This window comes from Anabrus simplex, chromosome 6 (assembly GCF_040414725.1).
Source record: "Anabrus simplex isolate iqAnaSimp1 chromosome 6, ASM4041472v1, whole genome shotgun sequence".
NCBI lineage: Eukaryota > Metazoa > Arthropoda > Insecta > Orthoptera > Tettigoniidae > Anabrus > Anabrus simplex.
In genome coordinates this window covers 300,630,575-300,654,614 of record NC_090270.1, presented here as the reverse complement: position 1 = coordinate 300,654,614, position 24,040 = coordinate 300,630,575, and the positions used below count along the sequence as shown (strand labels likewise).

Here is a 24,040-nt window from a genome sequence, read left to right as displayed (position 1 = left end):
ATGTGTTTTGACTGTAATGTCTATAACCTGAGTGTATGCATGTTGTTCATGATGATATCATATTCCAAGGGATGAACTAATACTCCTGTTTGCAGCTGAAGATGGTAGAGTTATAGACTGTGCAGTTGTTTCTTCTTATATAATGCTTGGAATTCTATTTTTACCCATTTGTTTTGAGCAAAGTTAACTACTTTGTTTGCACTGTCTTGTTCTTATTTTAATGTTTTTTTACATTTTAGATGTTAGGTCATGTAAAATACATAACATATTGAATTTATTATGCTGTTTGGTTTAAGCTACTTGCAACATATTTTTTCTATTAATTCTTTAATTGTGTAGCTGGGTAACCTAATCTGAAACATAACCAAGATAATGAATACCATAAGCAAGATGTGAACTATCACAGCATACCATTCATAGAAAAAGTATCATACCAAATAGCCAGAGCCCTCAAGAAACATAATATACTCATCAGCTTCTCAATTATAAACAAACTGGGTCAGGTTCTACCACACTCAGTCATTACACACGATAAATTCAAGCAGACTCTTGTGTAGAAAATTACCTGCAAAAATTGTGAACGTTTTTACGTTGAACAACTTTTATAAATCATTGTTTGAGGTACATTATGAGAATATGGTGGCCAGAGACCATCTCAAACAAAGACCTCTGGGAGACCGCAAGTTGAAGTCCCATACAGCAACAGATAATGAGAAGAAAATGTAGATGGATTGGCTACACCCTGAGAAGACCACAAGAAATTATCACAAGTTCTTCTTATACATTTAACATTTGTTTTTAATCTTCCTTGTAGAGTTTTACTCCATGTAAGAAGTCCTCCTCACTTACTAGCACCTTAAAGAAACATTGTTAACTAAACATACACATTTAAATTTCTAACACTTATTAAATCTTGTTAAAAACTGGACTTGAGATTACATAAAATTGGACATGCTTTTATATATAACTCTTCAATAATTTGCTGAATGTATTACTGATATTTTTGTTGTAGTCTTATTGCAAGCTGTAGGGAAGAGGGGACATCTCAGGGCGTGTTGTGAACCAACACAGACCTGGTATCCAATATTTAAGAATCTTAGTAAATGAATGGTGTTCAATTATTATAAAAGTCCCTCTTTTCCTTCACACAGCTGACTACCTTAAGTAACTTCACCTGCCCTGTTGGCCGCTGTTATTAGTCTCGTTTCTTGGACCCAAAAATGAAGTTTATAAATACGTTGTTCCAACTATCACCTCATCGTCTGTACACCCGGCGGCCTTCACCCGTATTTTAATATTGATAAAAATAAAACATATGTAATCTATAAGATAAGTTGATTACCATAGGGTATCTGTTAAACATTTCAATAACATGTCAGTACGGAAGTTGGAAATCCGACTGACCATATCGTGTTAAATTATTGTTCCCACAGTTGTGTAAAATCATATCCAGGAACTGATGTTTACTCACACTATAACCCAGTTATTGTAGAGATATGATTGTGCTGAAAATCTGGCTTACCAAACAGTAGTTCAAGAGTATTGATGTAAAGAGCCTAAAAAATCCATATGTGTGAAACAGAGTCTAAGATATCCTCAACAACAGAACGGAAAATCTTGGAATAAGAGCTAAGTCAAAGGAGTTGAAACAATGACACGAGATTAAACAGACAATTTAGGAAACTGCAGTTCATCAGTCAGTCATTTTAACTTCAGAAACGAAAAATATTGAATGAACAATGAGATTCTAGAGTTAATGGAACAATGGATAGTCAATATGATAGTCACTGGCTTATGCAAAAATCCAAAGAATAATTAGGAGAAGAATAAGAGAAGCAAAAGAAGAGTGGATTAATTAAAAATATAAACAAATTGATAACCGTGAAAATAAGCATGACAGTTTCAATGTGCATAAGAGAGCAAAGAAGATAACATTTACTAAACTAAGACGAATGGCTGTATAACTATTCAACAACACTTACAAACTTATTGTGGATATGAAGAAGGGGGAGTTGGGGAATTATGGAGGAGTTATATTGCCAGTCTCTTCAAAGATGACTGTTCAGAAGTTGAAATGTCAAAGAGGAATTGAAAGGTCCAGAGATTCTTAAGGATGAGTTAGTGAAAGCCTTCGGTCAAGCAATAATGATGGCGACAACAACCACCTCGACTCGCTTATCCAGAATGATAGTGACTTCCTCACAGTTGCCCATATGCATGTCCTGCGGCTTGGCTTAAATGGAGCCAAGTCACAGTAGTGCTTTTTGGTTGCAAGATCTCAGCAACACTTAATAAAACTATGTTTGCTTTTTGCCCTATTGCTCGTGATATCCTGTAGCATTTGCTCTTTGGTCGCATCTTGTCTTCATTCAGTAACTTTCTAATCTACAGTCTCATCTGGAATGCGGCGGGTGCGTCATCCAGTTTCCTTGTCAGATCCAGGCAGTAGTGTTCAGTCGTGACAAGATGGTCCTCAGGTTGATCTATATGGGTCAGAATGCAAGCCTGCAATGGTCAAATATGAATACACTCTCCATGTCTTGGAAATGAGGATGCAACACTTATCCCTGGGTCTCACACGATTGAATCATGTGAGGAATGAAGATTTACAAAAGTTGTTGGGGGAAGCTGACAAGATACACAAAAGGCAGCTTCATTGGTACACCCATGTTATCAGAAGCAACTGGATTATAGTTGCAAAGATGGCAAACTACATGTCACCTGATACACAGCAACCATGTGGTCAGCCTAAAAATGGGTGAGTTCGCCAGCTTACTGAAGACGTGTGTGATGTACATTACCCCAGATGACAGCATGGATCAAGTGAATTGGTGGAAGGCAAGCCAACAAGAAGACCCTGCATCTGTCAGTAAATATGCTAGGATGAATAATACTGTTACAAATAAAACACTGACTACTTTATTGAAATAATTTAATCGAGGATGACCTAGTCAGCACACATTCACAGTTGTGCTTGACAATGAATGAAAACACTTCACTAATTACTGTACTGGCTATTTACAGAATTTCTTGTCTTCACAACGGGGTTTTGGCCGTCAATCTTTATCTGGAACAGGTAATACTCTGTAAACTTGACTGACGTGTCTCACCTTTCATTTCACTGCTCATGCATCACAGTCACTTCACATAGTAGCTCCATACAGTTGGGCTTAAATGCACATCTATTGGCTGTCACAATGCCTGATTGCTGTACACTTGATTCAACTCCAGACAAGACCAATAACTTGTACAATCAACAGCCTTAACTGCTATACTCATTGAACTTGTAGTTCATGACTCATAACTACACATCACAAGAATCTCTCATGGGAGCAAGCCTGCCTTTATATACCTTGGTGATGAAGTTCTAGTTTGAGGTATGGCCATAATACAAGTGTTCTAGTTTCACCTTACAGAAAATTCATGGAGACACTAGACGAAAGGGACAACAGAAGCAGATCTTGCAACACACCTGCAGGGCAGCGGGTAGCTCCCCAGTCTGGCTCACTCATCCCTTCTAGAAACTACCAGAGAGGAGGTTTCAGGAGAGCTGATCACGTAACATTGCCCCTCTTCAAGTGGTGATTGTCTTGATTGGTTATCTTTTCCACCCATTCTTCAGTAAGGTGCCAATTGATCTGGATGCATTACCTTCATCTTGTATCTTGAGCTCTGTTGAATGCGACAGATAACATAATTTATTCGTTTCAAGTTATGGTGACGCCCTTCCCATGGCTTGTGAAGCTCGGAAGACAAGCCTGTCTTCTTTGTGGGATTATGCAGCCATACTAGGTCGTTCTCATGATATCCTGTAGTGTCTGTTCTTTAGTCGTATCTTGCCTTCATTCAGTGTCATCTGGAAAGCAGCGTGTGCATCATTCGGTTTCCTCGTCAGATCCAGGCAGTACAGTTCAATTGTAACAGGATGGTCCTCAGGTCAGTCAAATGGTAAATCCATTGAGAGGCACAGTTTTCTTTCAAACAGTATCCCATGGCCTCATGCACTGCTAACCGGTATTCCAAGAGGAATGGGGGAAGATGACAGTCCCAATCCCTCTGATGTTCACTATTCACTGATGGTTTTCAATGGTCCAGTTGAATTGTTCCACCATTCATCCAGCTGCGTGTGTAAAGGTGTGGTTCTCATTTTCTGGATACTCAACAGTTGGCATAGGTATTATATAACTGCTGACTCAAGAATGTTGCTCTAATGTAATGCCAAATCTGCTGATGAACTCATTCATTCACCACCATAGTTGCCTTCTGGTTTGGGAACTCACACCTCTGGCCACTTTGTGAAGTAGTCACAGACGAGTATGTTGTGATTTCCCACGTTGGTGATGAATTGTGGTCGTATCTTAACCTCCAACACTTGTTTTGGTATCCTTCCCTCCTCCATCCTCATAACATCTCTTAACCATCTCAATTTATTCTTCTCCATTTTATCACTCAGTTTTTCTACCCCTGTCTCTTTTCCAACTTCAACATTTCTTACTCTGTCTCTCCTTGTCTTCCCTACCACACTCCTCAGGAACTTCATCTCACTGGCTTGAATTTTACTCTCATTTCTTGCTGTCAAAGTCTTCTCTGATGCATACGTTCATATAGGGGTATAGTACAGTGAGTTTCTCTCATCGGTTGACCAGCAGGCACGCCCAGCTTCTCTGCCTCCCGTTGACTTATCACTCCCAGCTTCGCAGCATAGCAACAAGGACTGCACTTCGCTCACTTTATCCCGCAGCTTCCTACTCTGCAAATCTACAGACAAAGAGTTTTCATCAGAGTGCTTTACCAAGTCAGTCTGTTCAGCATTCTCTAACTCATCATACCAATAATCAGCTTAGGGTTTTAAATATATAGATATAATAACATAATGCTGTCGGCAGCCCTGAAGATGGTTTTCCATGGTTTCCCATTTTCACATGAGGCAAATGGTGGGGCTGTACCTTAACTAAGGCCACAGCTGCTTCCTTCCAACTCCAAGGCCTTTCTTATCCCATCATTGCCGTAAGACCCATCTGTGTCGGTGCGACGTAAAGCAACTAGCAAAAAGGTATGATGTCATCAGGCACTTTGTTATGTCTCCAGCATTCCTGTATGTCCTGCATGGTAAAGGGTCATTGAAGAACTTTTGTATTAAGATTGATTGATTGATTGATTGATTGATTGATTGATTGATTGATTTATTTATTTATTTATTTATTTATTTATTTATTTATTTATTTATTTATTTATTTATTTATTTATTTATTTATTTATTTATTTATTTATTTATTTATTTATTTATTTATTTATTTATTTTAGCAGTGGCGAAGTTAGGGCTCGTGGCCCTCTCTTACACTTAACCACATAATTAATCTACAGATAATACATATATAAAAGAAATGTACTATTCTATCATAAAATCAAAGCTAAGCTAAAAATTACAGATTTGGACAACATATAATGAAGAAAGAAATCAGAGTTCAACAAATAAAATAGAATAAAATTCGGCGCATATAGATAATGAGGAAAAAGACTAAGTCATAATGAAAAAGTCAGATACAAACTGGAAGAAATAAGCAATGCATAAAGGGAACACAACAGATAATAAAGTAAATGGAAATATAAGTATGGCCATAAAAGTGATCTATGTACACGAGTAAGAAGCTAAATATTATGTACATTGCACTATAATAATAATAATAATAATAATAATAATAATAATAATAATAATAATAATAATAATAATAATAATAATAATAATAATAATTTAAGTTCCTGACAGCAGCTGGGAGTGAATTCCAAAGTCGTGAGTCAGCCACAACAAAGGATCTGTTATACATTGAAGAGTGGTTGACGGGAATAGCGAGGGAAGTGCCAGATCTAGTGTTACAATTATGGAATGAGGATAATAAATGGAATTTTGAAGAGATATATTTGGGTAGATTTTCCTTCTGAGTAAGTACGTGGAATTTCTGTCGCCTCTCGGGTTTCAGTCAAGAAAGAAATGTGTAGCTGGTGGTTATGTGAGCATCGTAACTCAAGTTAAAAACAAATTGAAGACCAGAGTTCAATGCTCGTTGAAGTTTCATAGCTTGTTCACGGGTTGCATCAATGAGGACAATGTCGCAGTAGTCAAGTATTGGTAGTATCAAAGTTTGGAGTAATTTTATCTTTATGTCTTGTTGCGAAATGTCCTTATGTCGTTTCAGAGGGTGTAGTGTCGCGTACATCTTTCTACATGTATTTCTTACATGTGCAGACCAGTCAAGAGTTTCAGTCAGGGTCATATCTAGGTTCTTCACTTCCTTACTGAACGGGATTATGGTGGCATTTAATGTCACCGGAGGAATAGCATAATTTTTATACATGATGTTTAATAATTTCTGAGAACCGATAATAATTGTTTGAGTTTTTTTGGGGTTGTGGAGGAGAGAGTTTTCACTGGCGTACACACTGAGTTGTTGAAGGTCGGAGTTAATATCTCTTATTGCATTCAATATATCATTTATATTAACGTGGCAGTAAATTTGGAGGTCGTCGGCAAAGAGGTGATATCTATTATACTTTATTTTAGAGGAGATGTCATTTATATAGAAGACAAACAAAATGGGACCAAGAACAGAATCTTGGGGGGTTCCTGCCTTCCGGAGTCGCCACTGAGAAGCAGTATCTTGTACTGTAACACACTGCATACGATCTGTAAGATATGCGGTGAAAAATTTTAAAGCAACATCCCGAAAAACGATTTGAGCTTCATCAGCAATGTCTGGATGTTTATCGTGTCAAAAGCACTACTGAAGTCAAGGAGTGTGAGTATAGTCACTTGTCTTTCTTCCATTGCTTGTCTGATGTCCTCAGTCACTTTGAGTAAGGCAGTGGCTGTGCTATGACCCTACTTGAAGCCAGATTGCAGGGGGTCAAGAAGAGAGTGAGCCTGAAGGTATTCCACTATTTGCGCATGTACCAACCATTCTGACGCTTTGGAGAGAGCAGGGAGAATCAAAATTGGACGGTAATTGGATAGGAGTTTCGAACCTGGGTTTTTAGGAAGTAGAATTACATTGGTGTACTTCCAAATTGTCGGTAATATGCCGTTTTTGAGACAGTAATTAAAAATATGAGTGAGAATGGGTAGAATAGCGCCAATAATATTATGTATGAAAGTAATAGGAATTTCATCGACACCTCTTGCTTTGGATTTAATAGAATAGAAGACTTTCTTAACTTCATTAGTGCTGACGATACGAAAGGCAAAGCAGGAGCGATTTTGTAGGACAGGTGCTGGGACATTATTTACGTGTGGTCTGTTGAGCGGATTAGACTGAGCTCTCCCTTCCGTGTAATACTCATTTAAATTGTCGAGTGGAATGTCAGGTACCTGAAGCTGTTCATGTGTTTTTCCAATGCCCATGGCTCGGAGATGCCTCCAGGCACTATCCGTATTTAGGTTACTTACTGATTCGCGAACGTATTTAAATTTAAGATTACGGATGATTTGTTTAGTTTTATTCCTAATTATTCTATACTGTTCATAGTCATTTGGGTCCTGAGTATGTTTGTAATGTCGGTAAAGAGCATCACGTTGAGACGTCATATTTTTAACTGCAGGGGTTAGTCATGGATTAGGTTTTCGGGATATTCTGATCTGTCTTTTCGGTGCATGTTTGTTGTATAGATTGTGTATTAACGAATTAAATGTATTTATTTTTTCATCAATGTCTGTCAGATTTAAAATGCTATTCCATGGAAGATTGTAGGTATCGTGTCTTAATTCATAGATGTTGATATCTTTCATATTCCTGTACGTTATGTACCTACATTTATATTTTGGAACGCGAAGTGAGTACACAAGAAATATAAGATCGTGGGTGGACACAGCCGGTACTGAAATTTGTCCGTGGGTTACCACTTTCTGAGGGTTGTTTGTTACTTTGAGATCTATTAAGGTTTGGTATATAGCCTAATGGTTTTTCCAGTGCCCCTGGGCCCATAAATGAAAAATGCATTCTTGACATTTGTGTTGTTTAGCTGAAGCATGTCAATGATTCCTAATACAGTAATTGAATGTTGTTCGTGATTTGCTATGAGCACCATGTTGGCCAAATCAAAATTGAAAATTGGCACATTAGTAGTTTACTCATAGTATAGGCACAATCCTTTGGGCTTCCATGACAGTGAATTTTGACACGGATGATTGATTCATTTCGCTGACTACCAGAATGGAAGAAGTTCACAGCCTCAGTGTTAAAATTATGACATGCAGAAAATAATTGTTTAAATTTCTCCAAAAATACTCATGCTAACAAATGGGAAGAAAAAGTTTAAATTTCTCCAAAATCACTTCAAACTAGCAACTATAGAGAGAGCTACAGAAGAGATAGGAACATTGTGCTGAATGGCTTCTTCTCGACCAAATGACTCATTACAACATAGACTGGAAGAAGGTGAAATACAGCTGACCATGCATGCGTACTTTCCTCCTTCCACTTCCCCTCTGAAACCACATGCCGCAGCACTCTCATGGTCCAGTGGCCTTGGTGTAATGATGCGCATCATAACCAATGAGAATGCAGTATTTGGAAAAATAATTTACAAATATACAGCTGCACATCCTTTTCACCATGTTTTAACAAGCACAATGTAAGAAAAATTAACATACACACATAACTTCATGCCTCTTACCTTGCTACTCAATATCACATTCTCATACTGAAGAGTGACAAGCATCTCAGCTCATGTAATGGCAAAATGCAGCCACAACGAAATAGTTTCCTCATGCATGCTTACTAGTATTTTCTCCATCCAGCTTCCAGCAGCCTGCATCATTTCAGCTCTTATACAGCACACACAAACCACAGTTCTAAAGAAAAAGTGTTATTGAGTTCAATAAAATTAGATGTAGCTTATTGTTTCATAAGGAGCAGCCACTACTGACTGTCACTATATTAGTATAAATCTGTGTTGGAGAAATGAACTGAAAAATCTCTTAATTCTTGGACTGGGCTCTAGTAGAGTATTAAATGTACTTAATGTTATACCAACCATTTGCTTGTTCAAAGAATTGTGCTTGTACGAAAACCAAAGGCTCTTTCCATTTCAGATATTTTTATGAGTGGTTATAATTCTCACAATATTATTTCTTTTTCCAGAAATGAAAGGTGTTGAAATGCCTTTAAACTCTGTGGATCGGTTTGAAGAGGAAGTTTATGAAATAATTCGCCAAGCACTGGCTAGCTTTGATGTAAATGTCAAAGGACCTAACACCTTTCTCTCAACATATGAACCATATTTTTATATACTTAATGGAGAATCAGAAACTGCTGTGCAGGAATTCATGGAAATAGACCCTTTTCCAACATTAAAGGTACTGATAGCAAAATTGAATTTACTGGGAGAACTTAATTTAGATTGTTTCAAAGTTTTGGAATTCAATCTCTCTGTTCATCCATCTTTCCTCTCTGAATACTTTGGGGCAATCTACAACTTCCTCTCTCCAATGCATCCTCAACTTTTTCTTGTCATTCTCCTCGGTGGACACCATGGCCTTGTTTCTGTCACCTTCCATTCTGCCATTGCTCCTGGGGTCCTTATGGTTTCCTTCATGCTGATGTGAACAGATTACTTAAGTCTACTGATGTCCATTCTGTCCTGTTGTTTCTTTACCCCAAGCTTTCTTTTACATCAGTATCAACCGAAGTTGTTTTCCTGACAAGGGAAGTCTACAGTGTGGCAGACACTGATTTTACTTAGCTTTCATGAATTAATCTTTGTAGGTGCAAAAGTAATATCTATCTGGAAATTCTCTGCAAATGGGATTTTATTTTTGATACACTCATGTTCATAAAAAACAGAACACATTGAAAGACTAGAGATAGGAAGTTCATATTCACAGGACATGTTCATTAGTGTGTTCTGCAGAAACGAACACCTAGACTCAGCATGTGTCCTGTTGCCTAGTTAGCACTGGGTCCTCCATGGGCACTGATAACTTGTTCCATGCGTGATGGCATCGATGCGTATAAGGCTCGAATGGCATCCTGGGGTATAGTCATCCATGCTGCATTCACCTGGTTCCACAGTTCATCTTTGGTGGTTAGCATTGGGTCACAGCACCGCACCCGTCATTTCACCATATCCCACACATTTTCGATTGGCGACAAGTCCGGTGATCGGGCGGGCCAGGGCACCAGCCTGACATCCTATGATAACAAGAAGGTATATGTTCGTGCAGCAACATGTGGTCGCGCATTGTCCTGTTGAAGTACGGCGTGTGGGGTGTTGTGCAGAAAGGGTATGGCTACGGGTTGCAGGATGTCATTCACGTAGGTCAAACTTGCCCTGGATACACATCAACTATGATTTGTGGTTGTACCCAACAGCTTCCCACACCATAAGGCCATAAGTGGTGCTCTATGTCTGGTGCAAATGCAGTCAGTGTGATGCCTCTCCCCTTGCCTGCGGCGAACCAAAATGCGGCCATCATTTTCAGAGAAACAGAACCTGGATTCGTTCGAAAACACCATCTGCTGCCATTCCTGTCCCCAGTGACATTCCATACACCATTGCACTCTAGCATGTTTATGCACATTAGTCAAAGGTAGGCAGAGAAGTGGATGTCGTGCCGGTAACCCAAACTGTAATAAATGGTTATGGACTGTCACTCCTGATAGTGTACAATGTGTTACACTGTTCCACTTTTGCACCAAAACCGAGGAGGATGCAGATCTGTCCTACAATGCCATTCGGATGAGGTGTCGATCTTCTCGGGGGTGGGGGTGGGGTGGTCTGGATGGTGTGACCAGACCCATCTCGTCGTGTTCTACGGCCTTCTGTAAACCATTCTGTATACACCCGTTGCACTGCCGACACACTTCGTCTCACATGAGCAGCAATTTCCCGGATGGATGCATTACGTTCCTTCGTGCCAATAATGCGCCCTCTTTCAAACTCACTCATTTGACGGTACAGTTCTTGTATACATCTGTGAGGCATCCTGCATGTCTGCTCAAGTCACACCGATCCATTACCTTTGGTTTATAGTGACAACAAGAGTCGCAGGCACACCAGTCAGTGGTGGTGCGCCAAGATATTGATGTGGACCTTGAACCTGAGGACCTACATGGTTCAAATGCTAATCATTTCTTGAGAACATACTAATGCACATGTCTTGTGAATATAAACTTCCTATCTCTAGTCTTTCAAGGTGTTCTTCTTTTTATGAACATGAGTGTATTTCATTGTTTCAAATTTCAAACAAACAGCAGTGTTATAAGCTGTCATTCCAGGATTCAGAGAAGCGTTCTTGTAGGAAAGTGGTCAAGACGCTGGTAAGGTGCACAGGTTTGAGTCACTATCAAGTTATTTAATTGAATGCAGTAATGTTAGTACTACAAGACATATTGTGTCTCAGAAATAACAAAGTTGTTGAAAAACTATGAAATAAGACATTTCAAGAAAATACAGGTTATCAATAACAAAAGTACAGGGAAAGTAAAATAAAAGTAAAAATTAAGGTTTGGTGGTAACTCAAACTGATTTATTTTACATTATAGAACTAGTGCCTTGACTATGGTGGTATGAGAATGCTTCTCTAAATGCTGATTTCTTTGATGGCTTGTAACTGGTGTTTGAAAATTGAAAGACCAAAATTTCATTCAAGAGAATTTCCAAATAGGCAATGATTTGGTACCCCTGTAGTTTAACTTCACACTTAACAAAATGGATGTCCATGAGTATGATGTATAAGGGTGCAAAAGAGCTGCGAGTATTTTTATTATCAGGTGAGATTATTGTTTTAGAGAATGCAATATTATCCTAATTTTGTGTTTTGCCTGAGTGATGAAGTAATTGGTCTTGAAATGGAGTGAATGTTGCATTGCAGTTAAATAATTCTTAAATTTGATAGTTGCAGGAATTAGAGGTAGGAATGTACAATTCCAATAGAAAAATCACTATTTGGTATGTAAAAGAAAAATTGAAGTGATTCTATTTATTCGCAAGTAAGACCCCATTGTATAAAGACCTGCCCCTATTGTTTGAAGAGTCAACATATTTTCTCGCCTTGCTTAATGGACCCATGGAAATAAAATACAGTATAGTCCACATATTTCACTTTACAAGTATACGTTTAACTTTTACTAGACATAATTGAAGGGAAAGATTACTGATAATTAAGTAATTTCAATTATCTGCATAAATTCCTGCATTAATTACCATGAACTACTGTGAGTGTACTGTATTACTCTTACTTTACTCTGTAGGTGACAGCACGCTATCATGTTTGCACTATGATGTAATAAGTTGCATTTCTTCTGTGGGTGCTGAAAGTTTGAGTCAGGAAACACTTGTCAGTAGAACTAGCTCTCCCATGCCCCTAAGTCACATTCCTAGCCAATGACTCACACCATCATCTTCACTGCTGTCATTATCAATAATGTTACCAAGGGAGGCATTCAGTAAATTTCCAAATTCTTTGTCATTATTTAAGAAAAATGAGCTAAACAACATATAGGGAATCTGCCAGCTATGCAACTGCCTTATATGCAGATCAATGGTGATTGATTGATTAATTGTTTGTTTGTTTGTTTGTTTGTTTGTTTGTTTGTTTGTTTGTTTGTTTGTTTGTTTGTTTGTTTGTTTGTTTGATTGACAGATTGATTGACGATTGATCGATCAGGTAGCACAATTATTAACAGAGTATGTCACTTGGAAGATGACTTTCAGTCAAATAAGTTGTGTTTTACTATGCTTACTACCAGATATACATTTCTCCAAAATCACTCAAGCTAACAAATATAGGGAGAGACAACATGGGAAGGAAAAAATAGTTTAAATTTCTCTGAAATCACTTCAAACCAGCAAATATAGGAAGACCTACAGAATAGATAATAACATTGAGCTGAATGGCTTATTCTCAACCAAGCAACCCACTCAACATAGATTGGAAGAAGGTGAAGTATAGATGACCACGAAAATGTCTGGTTAGAATGGTTGTTATCAGGGGCCAAAACCTTGAGGTTGTTGAATACTTCAAATATTTGGGAAGCGAAATAATGCAAGATACGAGGTTGGATAAGATCAGCAGAAGAGTACAAGCAGGAAATACGTTCTACCAGAATGTAAGGAACCTGGTGTGGAACAGAGAAGTTCCTATGAAATGTAAAGAGATAATGTACAATATGCACTATACCCCTATATTAACATATGCATCAGAGATTTGGACTTTGACAGCAAGAAATGAGAGTAAAATTCAGGCCAGTGGAGTATGGTAAGGAAGACAAGGAGAGACAGAGTAAGAAATGTTGAGGTCAGAAAAGAGGTAGGGGTGATAGAATGGAGAAGAATAAATTGAGATGGTTTGGACATGTTATCAGGATGGAGGAGGGAACAATACCAAAACAAGTGTTGGAGGCTAAGATCGAAGGAAGAGGGCAAGAGGGATTGACTCTGTTAAGAACAGTATAAGAAAAAGAAGATTGGACTGGAATACAATTACTAAAGAGGAGTGGTGGAAGGAGAGGCATTGGTGGAGATGTGCCATGAACACCCTGACCTGGCAGGAGCTGAACAAGGGGAAATGAAAATTATAAACATGTATTTCAAGCTAATTGTTCTTATATTTAGTGATAAGAATACTGTGTGGGCTGCTGTGTTCAACCAAATGTTATAAGATATTGGCAAAATCAAAAAGGAAGACTAATAGTCATAGAAAAGAATGTCAAATCTTTCTGTGGGTCATAATTAAGTCAACATTTTGAAGTTGATAAAGAAGTATTGGTGTCTGTGTGTAGAAAACTAGGAATAATGGCAGCAGTATGTTCCATGAAATGCTACAAATGAAGGTGCATGAAATTGTAAAGGATAAAGAAATTGGTGGAAATGAGTTTAAAACAAGCTGAGTTTGGGCTGTACTCTTCATGCGAGAAATCAACCTTGATATGCCCAGATCCTCAATGTCCTATGCTATCTAAAAATGAAAAATCTTGCCCAAAAGTTCTCCTGAAGTGATTGTTATTTGTTTTCAAGAGTAGGGGTAGATGGTGGCAGATCTGATGACAGACTGGCTGGACACAGTATTAGGTTGCTGTCCCTGAACCTTGCTTCATATGAGGACACTGCCGATACTGTATTTTAAAAAAAACCAGTGGCTCCAAATTAACATCCATGCTGCAGTAACTCTGGGATGACTTCTCTCCCTCATTCTCTTCCACTACTCTGTGTCTCTGTGAATAGTCTGCTCAAAGATCACATGAGACATTTTTATGTACACTGGATGGCACCTGGAAACTTAACACAGGGAAAAAACAAAACAAAAAACAATGCCTCCTGAAAGTGTGTGCGAGTTGTTCATTCAAGCCTGGGGACTTACCACACCACAGACTGTTGAGCAAAATTTCTAGAAAACTGGAATTTCATGCACGTTGGATGGATTGGTAGATGATGCAATAGGGGAAACCAGTGATTATGCAAATGGTGAAGGCAGCTACGATGGAGATCATAATGACAGTGATGACGAACGAAACATAAGAGCAGGTAAATTCAGTTTATTTTGAAAGTGTGTCTTCTAATAATATTGTAAGAATTGACTTTTAAATTAAAATGTAGAATATCCTTAACACTATTTTTTATTTATTTTAGATACTTTATTTGAACATTAAATTAGGGCTACTTTATGACTTCCATATACCCAAATATGTGAATGTACAATTTCCTTTAATTGTATTTAACTTGGGTAGCAAATTTACTGTTTTGCAATATCTTTTTGAAGAGTTATATTCGAAATTATGTTTTGATACCCTAGTAATTTTTGAAATATATGCGTATAAGACCCTCCCCAACTTTTTGGCTTTATATTATGGATTAAAAGCAGGCCTTATATGGAAGTAAATATGGTACTTAATGTTGAAGTATTCAGGTTTAATATTTTTTGACTTTGTAGGACTTTGCAAGACAAATTGAGAAATACGATGACCTTAAGAAGGAAATAATATTCCTGAGAAGAACTATTCCGCTTAACTTCATTAGTTTGGATTGTAGTGGTATTAATGATACTTTGTGGACCATCATCGATAATCACCGCTCATTCCTCGTCAACTACCATGTCGATACTAATAGAACTCATAACAGAGCGTAAGTATATATATATGCTTTATATATTCATGCAGCTATTTATACTGAGAGAGAAAGGTGTGAATGCAAAAATTTCTCTTGTTTATCATAAACAGTCAAATAGAAATTGCAATACCATGAAGTGTGTTGGTTTAGGTGAATGGTTAACATAGATGGTAAATGATTCAAGTTTCATCCCAATACAACTGCTTGTTTGAAATAATGTTAAAAAGTTTCCAGAAATTAGACTTCATTACCCTTTATTTATGTAAATAATTACATTTCATTTCACTTCATGCACATCCATATACTGACCATCTCGCATAGTTCCTCTCAACGTACTCTCCTCCTGCACAAATACATACTTGCTCTGATGTTCTTCCTATTTTTGAAAACACATCTCTTTGGGAGCTTCATCTCTGCTGACCTGCTGGAGTGCCCTTAATGTCTCCGCAGCAGTATTTTCCAGCCTTCACATGAACTAGATGTTGCATCTCTGCTCGAATTATGACATTCCACCGGACACATTCAACGTATTTGGAGTCATTCATGTCTCCTATTAAAATGAGTCAGACAATACCTCCATGCTGCTACAAGATTGTGACATCATGTATGTGGATGCAGAGTCACCAACTCCCTGCATATGTATTCAACATTTCCAGGAACTTTTTGATACTGCTATAAGGTTTGTATTCATTTCAAGGCTATTGTTATGATGGATATAAAAGTTATTCGCAATGAATGTTTAGACAGCAGTCACAGGCTACTAATAGCTGACTTGAACTATAAGGTTGTGTGAACACCAAGTACACAAAAAATACCAAGAATAAAAGATTGGAAATTGAAAGATGAGGCAAATAAAAAGACTTTTCGAGAGTTAATAATGGAAAAGGTACCAAAGAATGAAACACAAATTGCACAGGAGGAATGAAACCAGTTTAAAACAACATTAGTGAGTTGTGCAGCAGAAGTATGCTATGTGGCAAAACAGGAGGAGGAAGAAAGAAGAAAGAGACCAGTTGGTGGTGTGAAAAAGTAAGAGAAGCTATTCAAGACTGAAATATGACAGAGAAACATAAAGACGTTGAGAAGCAAAAACAAATGCAAGGTGTCTTACCACAAGATAATCAAAAAATAACCAACCTCGAACAAATATAGAGATACTAAATTATTAGCAAAAAGAATTGTGAAGGAAGAGAAGGATAGGAGTTGGGAGATGTTCACACACAAACTAGAGGAGGACTCAAAAGGGAATCAAAAGATATTGTATGGAATATTGAAGAGTGGGAGATCAGACAAAGAGGATATTAAAGTAGTTGAAACAGAGGATGGAATCTTAATCCGGAATATAGAAAACATCAGAGAAGAAATGGGAAACTATTTTGACAAATTGTTAAGAAGAGAAGCATGAAAACAATGAACCTATCAGACATGGAGAAGAAGAAAGACCAGTTACGTGGTCAAAAACAGAAAAGGCCTTGAAGCTTATGAAAGGAGGAAAATCACCACTTGTAGATGGATTATCTGCAGATATAATCAAAGCAGCAGGCATACAAGGTCTTCACTGGCTACATCGAACACTAGGAGTAATCTGGGGAGAAAATAAGATACCAGTTGAATGGAAAAAAGTATTGATGATACCAGTATTCAAGAAAGGAAGCAGAAGAAAGTGTATAAACTACAGAGGAATTACCCTGCTACCACACTGCCTCAAGATATTGGAAAAGATCATAGTGAAGAGATAAAGATCAAGATTAGAACATCAGTTTGAAGAAGAACAACACAGCTTGAGAGGCAACACAGGAACAATAGACCTAATATTTGCTGTTAGACAACTAATTGAAAAGTACTGGGATAAAGGGAAGGATCTAATAGTAGTGTTCCTAGATATAGAAAAAGACTATGACAGTGTTCCAAGGAGAAAAATATGGGAATGTCTGCAAAACTAGGGGCTCCAAGTTCTCTAATTTGTAAGATCCATTTGCTATATGAAAACTGTGAAACTAGTGTGCAGTAGGGAATGGTAGATCTGAATGGTTCCAAACAAAGAGAGGTGTACAGCAAGGCAGTACTTTTCCGTGCACTTATGGATGTAATCATTAAAGAAATTAAAGCTGCAGAACCTGGAGATTTGAATGCATTAGAGTTTGCAGATGATGTTGCCATCTGGGGAGAAACAGAGCAAGAAGTCCAAAGGAAATTAGATTGCTGGGTCAACAAATTTAAGGAATATAAGTCAACTGTGAGTAAGAAGAAAACAGTAGCAATGAAATTGAGTAGAACACCCAGCGAATGTGGCCTCAAATTTCATGGAGAGAGAATTGAATGTGTAGAAAGCTTCAGCTATCTTGGAAGTATTGTATCAAACCAGGGGAGTGCTAAATTGGAAATCCAGAACAAAGTGACAAAAGGTTCCACGTTCTTCTATCAGGTAAGAAATTTAGTGTGGGACAAAGCAGTTCCCATAAAAGCCAAACAAACAAATGTTCAAATCTTACCTCCTGCCAATCATGACATATGGGTTGGAGACCTGTGAGTTAAAATTGAAAAGAGACATCAGCAAACTGCAAGCATATGAAATGAAATTTTTATTTTCTGCTATGCAAAAAACAAGAAGAGACAGAATTAGAAATGATTGCATTAGAAATGACATGCAAGTGACCTGTACAATGGAAGAAAGACTACGCATTGCACGGTTGAAATGGTTTGGGCATGTGCAAAGGATGGAAGAGACTAGAACCCCCAGACAATACTTGGAAATAGCAGTACCTGGAAGGAGACCTGTTGGATGTCTCAGAAGAAGGTAGCTGGTCCAAATAAATGCAGACCTTATGGGGAAAGGAACAACAATGCAGGATATGAAAGGAGAGGAACTCTATAATGACAGGAATCGATGGAGGCATATTGTCCACAAAAATCCTACCTGGCCTGCTGGAAGGATACCCAGATGATGATGATGATGATGATGATGATGATGATGATGATGATGATGATGATGCTGCTGCTGATGATGATGATATGATGTAGTTACTACTCCTGTCATATTTTTTAATTAATACCAGGTTTTCAAAGGTCACTACTAGGCTATAGACAGGCATATTTTGGAACTGTTCCTAAACTGGAGAATGAATGCTGCCTGATGGATTTCAATGCCATTTCTTCAGCTAAGGGCCAAGAGCTACTCTTACACTCAAAGTAATTGGAACCTCTTTTTCTTTCTTTTCTTGCTAGTGGCTTAATGTTGCACTAATACATCGAAGGTTTTTGGGGTGATGCAAGGATGAAAAAAGGCTAGGATCGGGAAGGAAGCGATCATGGCCTTAATTAAGGTACAGCTCAAGCATTTGCCTGTGTGAAAATAGGAAACCACAGCTAATCATCTTCAGGGTTGCCAACGGTAGGATCCGCACTCACCATCTCCTAAATGCAAGCTCACAGCTATGTGACTCTAACTGCATGCCAAACTTGCTCCATATTTGGAACCTTTATAGGGTTGAGTTGAGTTACTTACTGTTATCTAATACTTGTGTACCAGATGAGGGTTGTGTGAAATTACTATGACATTACTCTCATCTCTAGCCATAAATTTGTGTTTTACATGCAGTCATAATTGCCTTCACAACAAGTTGCAGAGTGTGAGAAATGACAGCTCTCTAGCAGTGTATTTTGCTTTTGAGTTCTCTTCGGAATCTGTTTACACCCAAGAGCTCATTCTTGTCATCCATTCAAGCTTGTGGGGACAAATTATGTTACCATACTGATGGCTGAAATTGACTGATCCAGTAATAATTCTCAGAAAAAATTCCATCAAACTATACAGAAGATATCTTCTCTCTCTCTCTCTCTTTTTTTTAATGATTTGCTTTATGTCACACCAACACAGATAGGCCTTATGGTGACGATGGGATAAGAAAGGCCTAGGAGTGGAAAGGAAGCAGACGTGGCCGTGGATGCTCTCGAGAACGTTGAGCAAGGTGCATTTTTGCTCATAATGCAAGATCTTAAGATCTTTATCTATTGAAGTGTATTTGTGACTGGATGCTTTATGATGTTCACTCATAGCTGAAAAACTATTATATTTGAGAGCGTTACAATGTTTGGAATATCTTATGACAAAATTGTGGCCTGTTTGACCTACATAGCTGGAATTGGTGCTTTGTAATGTGAAAACCGTCAATATGGAATGATTCTAATACTTGTAATTGACCTGCTGTGGCGGAGACAGGGAACTGGTCACCCATTGCTTTTTCCTGTTCTTAATAATTAATGTTATTTGTTTTACGTCCCACTAACTACTTTTTAAGGTCTTCGGAGACGCCGAGGTGCCGGAATTTAGTCCCGCAGGAGTTCTTTTACGTGCCAGTAAATCTACCAACACGGGGCTGTCGTATTTGAGCACCTTCAAATACCACCGGACTGAGCCAGGATCGAACTTGCCAAGTTGGGGTTAGAAAGCCAGCGCCTTAACCGTCTGAGCCACTCAGCCCGGCTTTTTCCTATTCTGCCTTCGCCATCATGTCCTTCAGGATTTAAAGCTGTCAGGACTGGAAACCAGGCTTTGTTTACCCGTTCATATTCCTCCTTACGGTTGAAGCTGTTGGTGTGCTTCAGGAATTCAATGGCTGCCCTCCGTAGCCGGGCGTGATAAGACACAGTAGTTGACAGTACTTTGGTGTCGCTGTACTGTATGTCATGGCCTGCCAGCAACAAGTGTTTAGCGACCGATGATCTGTCTGCATGTCCCAGCCGGCTATCTCTGTTGTACTCCTTCAATCCTGTGGCGATGCTGCGTTTTGTAGTGCGTATGTACACCCGGCCGCAGCTACCAGGATCTTGTAGACATCTGCTGTGGAGAGAGGATGGCGCTTGTCTTTGGCAGACCTAAGTAGCTCGTGGATTTTATCCGTAGGCCTATATTGGTTTTTACCCCATGGGACTCAGTAGCCTCCCTATTCTGTCAGTTGTTTTCCCGATATATGGCAGAAAGGCTTTAGCTGACGGCCGCTCCTCTTCTTTCTCCCTGGTTGTGGAACATCTGGGATGGAGTGCTCACTGGATATCTTTATGCAAGCACTCCATCCCAGACTGCTTAGTTCTGCCAAAGACAAGCACCAATCTCTCTCCACGGCAGGTGTCTACAAGATTCCGTGCAGCTGCGGCCAGGTGTATATAGGCACTACAAAACGCAGCATCACCACACAATTGACGGAGCACAACAGACATAGCCGGCAGAAACAAGCAGATAGATCATCAGTCGCTGAACACTCGCTGCTGGCAGACATCGACACCAAAGTACTGTTGACTACCATGTCTTATCACGTCCGGCTACACAGGGAAGCCATAGAAATCCTGAAGCACACAAACAGCTTCAACTGTAAGGAGGAATCTGAATGGGTAAACAAAGCCTGGTTTCCAGTCCTGAAAGCCTTAAATCCTGAAGGACACGATGCCGAGGCAGAACAGATAAAAGCAACGGGCGATCAGTTCCCTGTCTCTGCCAAGGCAGGTCGATGTACCCCATCGGATTCCTTAATTCTTCAACCACTGGCCGGAGAATAGCCATTCAGCGACCCCCCCAGCAAGGCGGACCAGCAGGCAAGCAGCGTACCATAGCCTGCTCTATATAATGAGGTAGAATTACAACACCACTTCATTCCACTGAGAGATTTGCTGCTATTGAAGTCAGTCCGAACCCTTGACAATGCTGAACACAGTCTTCGGTGAAACGTCGTGACCATGCTCCTGGACCACAGCCTACAAGCCTGGAAAACATTATTATTATTATTATTATTATTATTATTGTTGTTGTTGTTGTTGTTGTTGTTGTTTTTGTTATCATTATCCATTTTGGTTTAGATTTACCCATAAATTTTTCACTGTGTTTTCAGTGGGTGAAAACCATCTGTTACTGCCTACATTACGTACAGTTATTCATAGTATTTTCACACTATTCACTATTCTGATGAAGGACTGGATATATTGAGCATAATTATTGTAGAAGGCCAGTGTATCTACTGTTTTGTTAATTTTCCGTAGTATGATCACTGAGAGCAAGATGACCTCTTTTAAATGTTGCCTTGGAGTAACCTTGCAAGAATGACAGTCCTTTTGCAGTTTCCCAGATATCCTCCGGGAGATAGTGGGTTCAAACTCCATTGTCGGCAGGCCTGAAGATGGTTTTCCATGGTTTCTCATTTTCACACTAGGCAAATGCTGGGGCTGTACCTTAATTAATGCCACGGCCACTTCCTTCCCACTCCTAGGGCTTTCCTATCCCATCGTCGCCATAAGACCTATCTGTGTAGGTGCGACGTAAAGCAAATATTAAAAAATTTCTGAATTATTTGCTTTGTTTTTTACCCTTTCTGTTCGTGTTTGTAATATAAAGATTTTATTTTGATTTACAATATTACAGCCTAGGAATGGACTATAAAACAACATATTTCTGACCTATGCTGCCTCAAGGAAATCAGTACATTTAGGTAGAATGTTAGTTTTTTATACTTCTAGAATATATTCTGTTTAAACAATTTCATCACTGGTTTGCTTAGAACCTAATCAATATTTGGACAGGAATTATAATATTTTTAAAAATTATCTTTCACTTTACAGGATTTGTGATGTCTTTGATGCCATGTCTGACAGAGTGAGTGAAATACCTGAGACAACTGTCGACCTAGTGGCACTTCAGAACTATCTTGTTGAGTGCCGAGATGTTACCATGTTCGACTTGAAAGCAAAGATACGTGTCACTGCTGAAAATGTGCTGTTTTTGATGTCTTATGCAGTGCTCAGTCGTAAGTATACCTGTATATTGAGATATAGTTCAATTATACTGGATACTTCAAACTGATATCACAGTAATGAGTACTGAAGATTACATAATGGGTTTAAATGCCTTTGTAGTTCATCTAATACCAACACCTTGGTGTAGGGGTAGCATGTCTGCCTCCTGGCTGTAGGACCCAGATTTAATTTTCAGTACATCCAGAGATTTTAATATTGAACAATACACTTCCTGCAAAGGATAGCAAATTCCATAGCATATATGTAAAGGCGATGACGGTGTGTAATTTTATAGTGCATGTAGCGATGATGAGAAATGAAAGATGGAGCATTCACGGTTTTAAACAACAGTGTGTGAAAACTATAGTTGTAATTGTTTTTTTAACATGCACAAGATACATTCAGTGGCTAAGAACCCAGGTTGTTGGAAAGACTACAGTATTGAAATAATAACAATAATTTAATTTATTAATTTATCCACCTAATCAATACAATAAATCTTGTCTTTGTTAAATTACATTGGCATGTTAATTAAAATGGTACATGTTTTGCCGTACATATAGGCATCATCGGCCATGGATTTAACCTTGAAATAAAATCAGGCACCTGATTTACAGATAAATAAGATGAAACTGATTTATAAAAAGCCTTGAAGAGACTTGAAAGAAATTAACATATTTATTATTTACATAGTTTACGCTCACATTGAAGCACTTAAATCAAACCCAAATACATTTATGTTAACAAAGAATTAACTGAAGATTTATCTTGCATCATCTTCTTCCTTTCCCAAAACTTCTTCATTCTGGCTGACCTGGCTGCCCTTTCTTCATCAGATATTACATATTGTTTGTGTTGTACAGTTTTTAATGACAATCTTATTTGTTTGTTCTTGAGAATAATTTTTTCTTCTCTATTTTCAATTTGCTTCCTTGTAATATTCAGCTCTTCTAAATCATTCTGAACTTCTTTGAACCAATTATTTTTTGTTTTACTTTTCCAAAAGTAATTAAATAGTTGTTTTATGATCCTATTATCATTTAATCTAGAAATATGACAGAAAAAGGCAATTCTTCCTTTTCTCATCGTATCTATTATAAATTCACTTTCCCTATAAACCACTGCATTAGGCAATAATCTCCATTGTCCATATAGTAAAAGACTAGTACAATATTAGTTTTAAAGACAATGCTTGATTAGGTGGACTAATTAATAAATTAACATATTGCTATTATTTCAATCAAATATCATCAGTATGGATCAAAAATGATATTTATCACTTGTAAGCCTACAGTGGCCAGCCATGTTGATGAATGGTGTTTTGCAATGTACTGAATGAAGTCACAGTATTGAAGTTACTTAGAAAATTTTTCCATTATAGTAGCAATGTTAATAATGTTTTGTTTATACCAATAATTTAACTGATCTATGTTATTGGCAATTTTACGTTATGGTACACTGTATGCTCTCTGTGTTTTGTTACATGCAGCTGGTGCTAGTTATCAATTGATCAATTATAGATGTGTTTGTAATGAGACCATCAATATATTGTTTGTGGTTGCTGGTTTGCTATATTGCTGTTGATGCAGGAAATATTAGATTAGGAAATGAAGTCTTAAAGGAAGTAGATGAATATTATTACTTAGGTAGTAGAATAACTAATGATGACAGAAGTAAGGAGAACATAAAATGCAGAGTAGCAAAAGCAAGGAAGTATTTTCTTAAGAAAACAAATTTACTCACTTCGAACATTGATATAGGAATTAGCAAGACATTTTTAAAGACTTTCGTCTGGAGTGTGGCATTGTATGGAAGTGAAACATTGATGATAACAAGCTCAGAAAGAAAGAGAGGAGAAGCTTTTGAAATGTGGTGTTACAGAAGAATGCTGAAGGTGAGATGGGTAGATCAAATACAAATGAAGATGTACCGAACCAAATTGGTGAGAGGAGAACAATTTGGTAAAAAGAAGAAGAGACAGAATGATAGGGCACATCTTAAGACACCCAGGTCTTGTTCATTTTGTTTTTGAGGGAATTGTAGGGGGTAGACCAAGGTGGTGGTGGTGGTGATTATTGTTTTAAAAGGAAATACAACTAGACAACCATCCTCTATATAACACTAATCAGAGAGAGAAAATGGAAGGGATCCAACACTTTGA

General features: G+C 38.1%; 1 protein-coding gene across 1 annotated transcript in view; it reads left to right on the top strand.

Moving 5' to 3' along the window:
- Dnah3 (dynein heavy chain 3, axonemal) overlaps positions 1-24,040 on the top strand; it is a 912,075-nt gene that overhangs the window by 214,144 nt on the left and 673,891 nt on the right. Inside the window, exons 11-13 of the mRNA XM_068228454.1 lie at positions 9,135-9,349; positions 14,924-15,114; positions 21,706-21,890. Coding sequence (XP_068084555.1) covers positions 9,135-9,349; positions 14,924-15,114; positions 21,706-21,890 — 591 coding nt within the window. The remainder of the gene's footprint in view (positions 1-9,134; positions 9,350-14,923; positions 15,115-21,705; positions 21,891-24,040) is intronic.